Genomic DNA, 11,304 nt, shown 5'->3' with positions numbered 1-11,304 from the left:
TATATATATATATATATATATATATATATATATATATACACTCACTGGCCACTTTATTAGGTACACCATGCTAGTAACGGGTTGGACCCCCTTTTGCCTTCAGAACTGCCTCAATTCTTCGTGGCAGAGATTCAACAAGGTGCTGGAAGCATTCCTCAGAGATTTTGGACCATATTGACATGATGGCATCACACAGTTGGCGCAGATTTGTCGGCTGCACATCCCTGATGCGAATCTCCCGTTCCACCACATCCCAAAGATGCTCTATTGGATTGAGATCTGGTGACTGAGGAGGCCATTTGAGTACAGTAAACTCATTGTCATGTTCAAGAAACCAATCTGAGATGATTCGAGCTTTATGACATGGCGCATTATCCTGCTGAAAGTAGCCATCAGATGTTGGGTACATTGTGGTCATAAAGGGATGGACATGGTCAGCAACAATACTCAGGTAGGCTGTGGCATTGCAACGATGCTCAATTGGTACCAAGGGGCCCAAAGAGTGCCAAGAAAAAATTCCCCACACCATGACACCACCACCACCAGCCTGAACCGTTGATACAAGGCTGGATGGATCCATGCTTTCATGTTGTTTACGCCAAATTCTGACCCTACCATCCGAATGTCGCAGCAGAAATCGAGACTCATCAGACCAGGCAACGTTTTTCCAATCTTCTACTGTCCAATTTCGATGAGCTTGTGCAAATTGTAGCCTCAGTTTCCTGTTCTTAGCTGAGAGGAGTGGTACCCAGTGTGGTCTTCTGCTGCTGTAGCCCATCTGCCTCAAAGTTCGACGCACTGTGCGTTCAGAGATGCTCTTCTGCCTACCTTGGTTGTAACGGGTGGCAATTTGAGTCACTGTTGCCTTTCTATCAGCTCGAACCAGTATGCCCATTCTCCTCTGACCTCTGGCATCAACAAGGCATTTCCGGCCACAGAACTGCCGCTCACTGGATTTTTTTTCTTTTTCGGACCATTCTCTGTAAACCCTAGAGATGGTTGTGCGTGAAAATCCCAGTAGATCAGCAGTTTCTGAAATACTCAGACCAGCCCTTCTGGCACCAACAATCATGCCACGTTCAAAGGCACTCAAATCACCTTTCTTCCCCATACTGATGCTCGGTTTGAACTGCAGGAGATTGTCTTGACCATGTCTACATGCCTAAATGCACTGAGTTGCCGCCATGTGATTGGCTGATTAGAAATTAAGTCTTAACACACAGTTGGACAGGTGTACCTAATAAAGTGGCCAGTGAGTGTATATATATATATATATATATATATATATATATATATATATATATATATATATATATATATATATATATATACACCCATGGTAATCTGTATCCCCCAATGAAGGCTCCAAGAAAGAGGTTTTACGGTAAGAACCAAAAATCCATCTTTTCAGTTGTTTCACACTTTTTTGTTAATTATATAAATTCCGCATGTGTAAATTCATAGTCATGAAAATAAAGAAAACTCTTTGAATGAGGTGTGTCCAAACTTTTGGTCTGTACTATGTATGTATGTGTATATATATATATATATATATATATATATATATATATATATATATATATATATACATACATAGTACAGACCAAAAGTTTGGACACACCTCATTCAAAGAGTTTTCTTTATTTTCATGACTATGAATTTACACATGCGGAATTTATATAATTAACAAAAAAGTGTGAAACAACTGAAAAGATGGATTTTTGGTTCTTACCGTAAAACCTCTTTCTTGGAGCCTTCATTGGGGGATACAGATTACCATGGGTGTATGCTGCTGCTATGAGGCTGACACTATGCAAAACAAGAAAATTAGCTCCTCCCCGGCAGTATACACCCACCGACAGGCACCAAGCACCTCAGTTGGTGAGAAAGCAGTAGGAGAAGCAACGAGAAACTCTAAACATATGTACCAACCCAACAAGGGACTCAAAGACCCAACATGGTACAACTTAAACAGGGAGGGTGCTGTGTCCCCCAATGAAGGCTCCAAGAAAGAGATTTTACGGTAAGAACCAAAAATCCATCTTTCTTTATCGCCTTATTGGGGGACACAGATTACCATGGGACGTTCCAAAGCAGTCCCAAGGGCGGGAACAGCAATAAGGAACGAAAGAACAGGAAAGGCTTAGGTCGGCCGGTGTGCCACCGCCGCCTGCAGAACCTTCCTACCAACAACTGCATCAGCCGAGGCCTGGGTATGAACCCTGTAGAACCTCGCAAAGGTGTGCAAGGACGACCAGGTCGCGGTCCTGCAAATTTGTAAAGCTGAAGCCTGGTGACGAACGGCCCACGAAGCCGCCACAGCCCGGGTGGAGTGAGCTCTCACTCCCGGAGGGGGCCGTTTTTCCTGAAGTCGGTACGCTTCCAGAATGGTAGAACGAATCCAGCGAGCGATCGTGGATTTGGATGCCGGAAGCCCTTTCCGGCGACCTTCAGAGATGACCAGCAAAGAATCGGACAGACGAAAAGAAGAGGTCCTGGCGAGGTAGACACGCAAGGCTCTAACTATGTCCAGTTTGTGGAGAGACTTCTCAAGAGGGTGAGAAGGAGCAGGCCAAAAAGATGGGAGAACGATATCCTCATTGATGTGGAAAGAGGGCACAACCTTCGGAAGAAAGGAAGGAACGGGTCTGAGGACGACCTTATCCTGATGGAGAACGAGGTAAGGGGAACGACATAACAAGGCCGCCAACTCAGAAACTCTTCTGATGGACGTAATGGCAATCAAGAAGGTTACCTTCCATGAGAGAAGGGATAAAGGAATGTCCTGGATAGGCTCGAACGGCGCCTTTTGAAGAGCTCTAAGGACGAGATTTAGATCCCACGGGTCTATCGGCGAATGATGAGGAGGAGCCACTTGGGCGACCTCTTGGAGAAAGGTCTTAACCTGCGACAAGGAAGCGAGCTCTCTTTGGAAGAGGATAGATAGAGCGGAGACCTGGCCCTTGAGGGTACGGAGGGACAGAGCCGCCTCTAAACCAGACTGGAGAAAACCAAGTATGGATGAAATAGAAAAGGACATCGGAAAGACTTTTTTATCGTCGCACCAACGGAAAAAAGCCTTCCAGTACCTATGGTAAATGCGGGAAGAGGCCGGTTTTCTGGCTCTGATCATAGTCTGAATCACCTGGTCGGACAAACCTGATTCTCTCAGGATTGCGGCCTCAATGGCCATGCCGTTAAACTCAGAGACTGACAATTCTCGTGGTAAAGGGGGCCTTGCGAGAGAAGATCTGGACGGTCTGGAAGCCTCCAGGGAACGTCTGCGAGCATGTTCACCAGTTCTGCGTACCAAGGCCGTCTCGGCCAGTCTGGTGCCACTAGAATCACTGGTACGCCTTCCAATTTTATCTTTTTGACCACTCGTGGGATCAAGGCAAGAGGCGGAAACAGATAAGGAAGTCGGAACTGGGACCATGGAATTACTAGGGCGTCGCAAGCGACGGCTAGAGGGTCCCTGGACCTGGCTACGAAGCGCGGAACTTTGTGGTTCATCCGAGATGCCATGAGATCGACATCCGGTGAGCCCCAGCGCTGGCATATCTGATCGAAGACTGTGGGATGAAGAGCCCATTCGCCTGACGCTAGACCTTGACGACTCAAAGTCGGCTGCCCAATTTTCCACCCATGGAATGTGAACAGCTGAGTTTGCCGGAACGTAACGTTCCGCCCAGCGCAGTATCTTGGCCACTTCTGAAACTACTTGCTTGATGTGGGTGCCCCCCTGGTGGTTTATGTACGCCACAGCCGTGGCGTTGTCCGACTGAATGCGGACTGGCTTGCCGACGAGGAGAGGCTGCCAGCGAAGAAGGGCCAGGAAGATTGCTTTGATCTCCAGAAGATTGATAGGTAGAAGAGCCTCCTGTGGATTCCAGCGTCCTTGGGCCGTTTTCTGATGGAACACCGCTCCCCAGCTTAGAAGACTGGCATCGGTGGTGATGACTTGCCACTGAAGCAGAAGAAAGGACTTCCCTTGTAGAACTGACGCTGGCATTGCCTCACTCTGAGAGGGAGGAGAATGGGATGGACCCAAGGACATTGTGGTCTTGTCCCAGGCTGAAAGCAGGGACAGCTGGAGGGGGCGAAGATGAAATTGTGCAAAGGGCACTGCTTCCATGGACGCTACCATCTTCCCCAGAACCTTCATGCAGCACCGAATGGGAGTCGGCTGTTTGAGGATTCTGATGCCCTTGGAAAGAGCCGCAAATTTTTCCCTCGGAAGAAACACCCGGGCCAGGTTCGTGTCGAATTCCATGCCCAGAAAGGTCAGACGCTGAGTGGGAATCAGAATGGACTTCTCCTTGTTGACTATCCATCCGAGGCGGCAGAGAGTGTCCAGGGTTATCTGAAGACTCTGAAGGCAGTCCTGACGGGACGAACCCTTGATCAAGAGATTGTCCAGATAAGGGATGATGAGGATCCCCCTGGAGCGAAGGATGGCCATGATGGTCGCCATCACCTTTGTGAAAACACGGGGAGCGGAAGCTAGGCCGAAGGGGAGAGCCGTGAACTGGTAGTGATTTTCCTGAATTGCAAAACGAAGGTATTTCTGATGTTGCAAACAAACAGGGATGTGAAGATAGGCATCCCGTATGTCCACAGAGCAAAGGAATTCTCCGGGTTCCATTGAGGCTATCACCGACCGAAGGGACTCCATTTTGAAATGAAGAATCTTCACGTGGCGATTGAGCAATTTGAGGTCCAGGACTGGACGAAGGGAGTGGCAGAAGGACCTTGCGAGCTAGAGGACGAAGTAGACAAAGCTCGCTTCCTAGAACTCCTGCCCTGTCTGTCCCTCTGAAGGTCGCGGTCAGGTGGCTACTTTGAAGAACCTAGAATATAAGACATGTTTTCAGTTGCTTCACACTTTTTTGTTAATTATATAATTCCACACGTTTAATTCATAGTTTGATGCCTTCAGAGTGAATCTACAATTTTCATAGTCATGAAAATAAAGAAAACTCTTTGAATGAGGTGTGTCCAAACTTTTAGTCTGTACTGTGTGTGTGTGTGTGTGTGTGTGTGTGTGTGTGTGTGTATGTATGTATGTATGTATGTATGTGTATATATATATATATATATATATATATATATATATATATATATATATATATATATATATATATATATATTTCTAGATTGGATCATGTCCATTAAAATGTATTAACTTCCTAAACCACATTTGTTTCCTCATTCTCAGTCTCGCACTTTCTTTGTCCACGTGGCTCTGGTCTTTGCTAAATATTAAGATGAAATGCTTCGATATATACTTGATAAGGAAATATTTTTGAGTTCTCTCATTATCACGGATTTTGTGATAATAGAAGCCATGACAGCAGTTTAAACATCCAAAAGCAGCCGATTGGATCAATGTGGTCACCAAAAAGTGCACGTTTTATAGCCCAACTATGTTGATCACTGTATTAGTAAAAATACAGAAATGCCACTTATCGTAGTGGTTTTCCCTTTGGACTGCTTTTTATGGATTCTTTAGCTATTGTAAAACTACTACTCTCAGCAAGCACCATTAATGAGATCCACTACAATGCCAGACATTGCCCATTGGCACGAGTGGCACTGGGGGGACAAAAAAACAAAAATGTTTTGTTTGTTTTTTTTCTAAATCTAAACGTATATTGTCAATGACATTTAATTCATCCATTTGTTATAGTTTAATTCATCCATTTTTCTTTGATAGTGAAGCAAACTTAGAAGAGGATGGTGCAACCTCTGCCAGTGAAGGCGAAGAGGAGGAGTGTCCAGAAGATGACTCTATACCTGAAGGTGAAAAAAGCCATTATAAGCATTGTAGTACACCATCCAAGCCAATATATTATCAGGGGTTTAGAGACAAAACACAATGCACATATTTATGGTATTATATCTTAAGGCCTGCAAATGCATTAGCAAAACGTCTAATGCGTATGGGAGCCAGCAACCTTTTTCTAAGAGATAAATTGGCACCAGAGATGTCTGCCAGAAAACATAAAGAACATGGGAGCGCTCGAACGAGAGCGTACTAGGTCCCAGGCGGTAGATATTGTCTTGTTTCTTTTAATGCAATTTTACCTGTCTATAGAGATGAAACATGGCCTGGACAGCATCATCCATCTGACAGTTATTAAGTTGCAAGTGTACTGCTGGCCTTATGGTGATGTGAGTGAATGCATTATATTTGTCTCTTCGCTACAGCACGAAAATATATCTACCATAAATATTTGATCGATGCAAACCCCAATATTCATCACTGGGTCCAAAAGGTCTGGGAGCCGTACTTTGATCAGAGGAAGCTTATGCCTGGGAAGTGTACTTCCCCCACCCAAGCGTAAACAAATCTGTCTTTGTGACTTTTTACCGGAGCCACTCCTGCTGTAAACACCTGGTCACTGCAGGAAGCCCCTCCTTCAGTGGAGGTTGAAGTGTCAGCTTCCTCTACTTCCCCAGTTATAATTAGTTTCTCTCTTCCCCAGCTCAATTAATCCCATATGTTCAATGTGAGAGTGATTGTCCCCTTTCCAGAGGTGTCTTTATGGATTTTTATTGTAGTCTATGACAATCAGATTCGGCAATTAAGGCGTTCGTCTGAATTGTGCCATGGACTCCAATTGTTCTGTGTGCCAGTCATGCACACAGACTGAAATGCACTAATCTGAATTCCAGCCTTAGGTGTACTGAAATGTTCCCATCATTGACCAAGATGTATCAACGAGACAATGACTGATCGGTGTGTATGGTTGGCGCAGTGCCCCATACACTGGGTGTGTAATGCTAGTGCTGATTACCCTCTGTACTATAGAAATAAGCTGATACCAATGTGACCAGGCTCACATATACCTACCCATGGGATAGGTCCTCAATATCAGATTAGTGGGGGTCCAACACCCAGCTGTCGTCGATGCACGGAGACAAAAAAAAAAGCCCAGCTCTGTACATGTTTAATGCTGCTATTATGCATTTAAATATGTATTCGCATCTCCAACATCATATTCTTAATATATAGTATATGTAATAATATCCACAAATACCTCCAATTAGAAATGTAGTATAGTTATTTTGATTCGCTATGTCACTTACTGGAAAATGATTGTCCCTGGTTAGATTTGAACCACTAATCCGAGCAATGGAAACCTACAATGATAACCTGTCGGAATAATGTTTATTACTGCATATATTACAGCTACTATGTAGTACTGTTTATTGGGGCAGGAGTCTCTGTCTCCAACAATAGTGTTATTTCTCCATCGCTTCATTGGGGGACACAGGAACCAGGAGGTGTATGCTGCTGCCACTAGGAGGCTGACATTATACAAATAAAGTTAGCTCCTCCTCCGCAGTATACACCCCACCGACAGGAAGCAAGATATCCAGTTTTAGCTTAGTGTCAGTAGGAGGTGGTCACGGGTCTTTCATTAGACCCTTATCTACCTCAGTGTGCGTCGTTCCCTTTCAGGTTTCCGAAGGGATACAGTGTGAAAGAGACTGTAAGTACGGCGTGTACTGCCACCCCGTATCCTCATATGTCTATCCGGCAGGACCAAGAGCCCTAACACAGAAGAGTGTTCAGGCGGCCCGGATCCAGTCCTGCCTTTTGTCCCCCTACCCACTCGCCCACCAGAACCTGTCGGTGTGAGGAGACGTGGACGTCCCATGGAGGTCCCTCAAGTGGATCCCGGACGTCCGACCTTCAAGGTATTGGAAGGTGTGTTCTTCCTTCCCCAGCCCAGAAAGAAGATTGGAAGACCGGAGGACATGGCGGCAGAAGAAAAGAAGGAGAAAAAAAAACATTTTGAGACTATTTCCCCCCTTATTTCACAGGCATACCTTATATTTGCGGCATTGGACGTCGGCGCCGCTCCACGGGGCACGGGATCCAGGGTCCCTCAGGAGATCTGGGGCCTCTTCACTCAGGGACCCCACTTTTTTTTTCTTTTTTTTTTTTTTTTTTTTCCTGCTGGCGCGCTTTTGCGCCGTCGCAGGAAGCTCTCCGTCGCTGTAGGGGCATTTGGCACCGCTTCAGTGGCCCCGGCGTCACTTCCCCCTTTCCCCCCTTCTTTGGCGGATGCCGCCTGTAATTTAGGTCCCGGCTCCATATCGGGCCTAGTTACGGCATTGGCTCCGCCCCTTCCTCTGCCTTTCCGGGCGGGCTTTTCTCCCGCCCGTCTCTCTTCCTGGTGTGGCGCGTGGCTCTGGCCACTACTCAGCACTCCACTGTGCTGGAGCCGCAGCCATATTGCTCCTCCACACCCCAGGTTTAACTCCGCCCCTCTTTTTCCTGGCACCTGGCTCCGCCTACTGTTCCCAGCCTCAGTGCAGGATGACGTCGGGGCATCCTCCTCCGGGTGTGTGAACCTTGCTCCGCCCACTCCTCCCAGCCCTGAGAGCCGGCTTCCTGGTTTTTTGCCTCCCACTCTCCTCAACCATATTCTGGAGCTGATTCCTTCTGTGGGACCTGTCTGCCTGCCCCACTGATCTGCGCAGTCTCTAGAGCCTGGTAGTCACCTACAGGACATCTGCCGTGAGTAGCTCTGCACTGCAGATTCACACCTCCTGGCACAGCTTAGTGGGGTTGTTCATCATGCCTAATTCTAGGTCCTTTGCATGTTCATCTTGTAAACACAAATTTCAATCAGGTCAGTCCTCTCCCCTCTGTCAGGACTGTAGCAACCCCATTGAACCCACCACCCAGGAGCCCCCGGTTGACCCAAGTGAGAGTGAGACCCCTATCCCAGGGTGGACTTCCTATCTGTCACAATCTGTGGCGGATCTCACTAGTGTCTCAGACCCTGGTGTCTGTACTTGATTGCCCCTGCAGACTTCTGCAGAAAACAGCAGGTCACAAGAAGCTCCATCTGAGCCTGCCAGCATTAGCCGCAAAAGATCCAGACAGGAACACCGGTCTGAATCCTCTTCCTGTTCCATCTTGTCCCCTGGGACCTCCTTCTTCCCGGTCCTCCTCTCCTGAGCCAGGCGAGGCTTTCTCGGATGCGCCCTCTGAGGATGCTTTGGAGCTGGATTCGGACCAAATCGCTGACATGAGGGATATGGTCCAGAGCCTCATTGGAGCGATCAACCAGACCTTCGACATCAAAGACACTGCTGCGGAACCCGCAAATCAGGGGGTTTAGTTCAGATGGTCTAAACCACCTTCCAAGGTCTTCGCTCCCCATTCTGAGTTCCAGAAGATTCTGACCAGGGAAAGGGAGGATCCAACCAGGCGTTTTCAAAGAGGAAAGCGCCTTGGCGTGTTATATCCTTTTTCTCCGGAGCTCACCGCCGACTCGTCAGCTTCTCCCTCTGTGGACCCGTCGACTTCTAGACTATCTAACAACACGGTCCTGACGATTTCTGGTTGAGCATCTTTGAGAGATTCTAATGACAGAATTATAGAATCTCTTGCGAAGTCTGCTTTCGAAGCGGCTGCATCTGCTCTAAGTCCGGCCTTTGCTTCCACTTGGGTTTCAAAGGCCATAGCCAAATGGGCTAAGGATCTCCGCCAAGGCATTCTGTCTGGAGCCCAGCGAGAGCAGCTGGCGAAGCTCGCCAACCAGTTTTCTCACGCAGGCGAGTATTTGGTCTCTGCCTCTGTGGATGCTGTGTCTTGTGCATCTAGCAATGTTGTTGCATTCGGCGCACAGTTTGGCTTAAGGCTTGGCAGGTGGACTTATCATCGTAAAGGTCCCTGACCAGCCTTCCTTTTCAGGGATCGCGCCTCTTCGGCGCCAGGCTGGACCAGATTATTAAGGACGCCAGTGGGGGCACAAGCTCTCCTCTCCCCCAGTCCAAACCCCGTCGCGGTGCATCCCCCCCAGTTGGACGGCCGCCTTCTTGCCTTCAGGGATGTTTGGCTCGCCTTGGTGGAAGAAGCTGGGGTCAGGGAACTTGTATCCTCAGAATACAAGATAGAATTCGAATCCCGAACCCCCCCCCCCCCCCCCCCCTCCCCCGAGAGACCCCGCCTTGGTCCCGGGTTTCTTTACATTTATCACCTCTCTCCTCAGCTCGAGGGTGATTGTTCCCATACCAGAAAAAGAACACTTCACAGGTTTCTACTCAAACCTGTTTGTAGTGCCGAAAAAAGGCGGTACGATTCGGCCCATTCTGGATCTAAAATTACTGAACAAAAGGGTCTGTCTGCGACATTTCAGGATGGAGTCCCTTCGTTCAGTAATCGCTTCCATGGAGGCGCAGGAATTCCTGTGCTCCATAGACATTCAGGACGCCTATCTACATGTCCCCATCTTCCCGGGACATCAGAAAGTCCTGCGCTTCACGACACATCAGGAGCGTTTCCAGTTTGTCACCCTGCCGTTCGGTTTCGCCACCGCTCCCAGGGTTTTTACAAAAATCATGGCAGCGTTAATGGCCATCTTGAGGATCAGAGGTCTTGTGCTGTTTCCGTACCTCGACGACATCCTCATCAAAGCTCCGTCCTTGCCCCAGGTTCACGAAAGTCTGTCCATCGTCCTCAACACCCTTTATCGATTCGGGTAGATCATCAACAAGAAAAAGTCCTGCCTTGTTCCAACATAACGTCTTGTGTTTCTAGGCATACTTTTCGACACCTGTCAGGAAAGGATCTTCCTCCCCGAGGAAAAGAGAGTAACTCTTCGGCGAGATGTTCGCTCGCTTCAGGGCCCCCCGGCTCACTTCCCTCCGATCAGCCATGAGAGTCCTAGGAAGGATGGTGGCGACGTCGGAAGCGATTCCACTCAAGACCGCTTCAGCAGGCCATTCTGTCGGAACAGGTCTTCCTCCTCCCTGGATCGTCCAATTAGACGCTCGTTTCGGGTCAAACTGTCCCTCAATTGGTGGCTGTCATCACCTCTCATCTCCCAGGACCGGTCCTTCCTTCCAGTACACTGGCAAGTGGGGTCGACGGACGCCAGCCTTCTCGGCTGGTCGGCGCAGGAGGCTGCTCTGCCGATCAATATCCTAGAGATACGGGCAATTTTCTGTCCCTACTTCATTGGGGCAAACTGCTCAAGAGTCGACCAATTCGGATCCAGACGGACAATGCCGCAGCGGTGGCATACGTCAACCACCAGGGAGGGACTCGGAGTTCCTTGGCGTTGGCCGAAGTCTCCAAATCCTTTATTGGGCAGAGGTGTCAAGTTTCAGCGATATCCGCAGTACACATTCCCGGCGTGGACAACGGGGCCGCCGACTTTCTCAGCCGCGGGGGCCTCGCGGCAGGGGAATGGTCCCTGCATCAGTAGGTCTTCCATCAAATTTGCCTTCGATGGGGGACCCCGGATCTGGACCTCATGGCGTCCCGTCTGAACAGGA

The 11,304-nt window shown here is 48.3% G+C and overlaps 1 protein-coding gene across 4 annotated transcripts in view; it reads left to right on the top strand.

Annotated features, from left to right (window-relative positions):
• PIEZO1 (piezo type mechanosensitive ion channel component 1 (Er blood group)) overlaps nt 1-11,304 on the top strand; it is a 156,727-nt gene that overhangs the window by 92,228 nt on the left and 53,195 nt on the right. For all 4 annotated transcript variants that reach the window (XM_073583269.1, XM_073583277.1, XM_073583261.1 and 1 more), the window contains exon 17: nt 5,717-5,802. In XM_073583269.1, coding sequence (XP_073439370.1) covers nt 5,717-5,802 — 86 coding nt within the window. The remainder of the gene's footprint in view (nt 1-5,716; nt 5,803-11,304) is intronic.

This window comes from Dendrobates tinctorius, unplaced genomic scaffold (genome assembly GCF_039654945.1).
Source record: "Dendrobates tinctorius isolate UK_male_01 unplaced genomic scaffold, ASM3965494v1 ptg000009l, whole genome shotgun sequence".
Lineage (NCBI taxonomy): Eukaryota > Metazoa > Chordata > Amphibia > Anura > Dendrobatidae > Dendrobates > Dendrobates tinctorius.
This window is presented reverse-complemented; position numbering and strand designations above follow the sequence as displayed.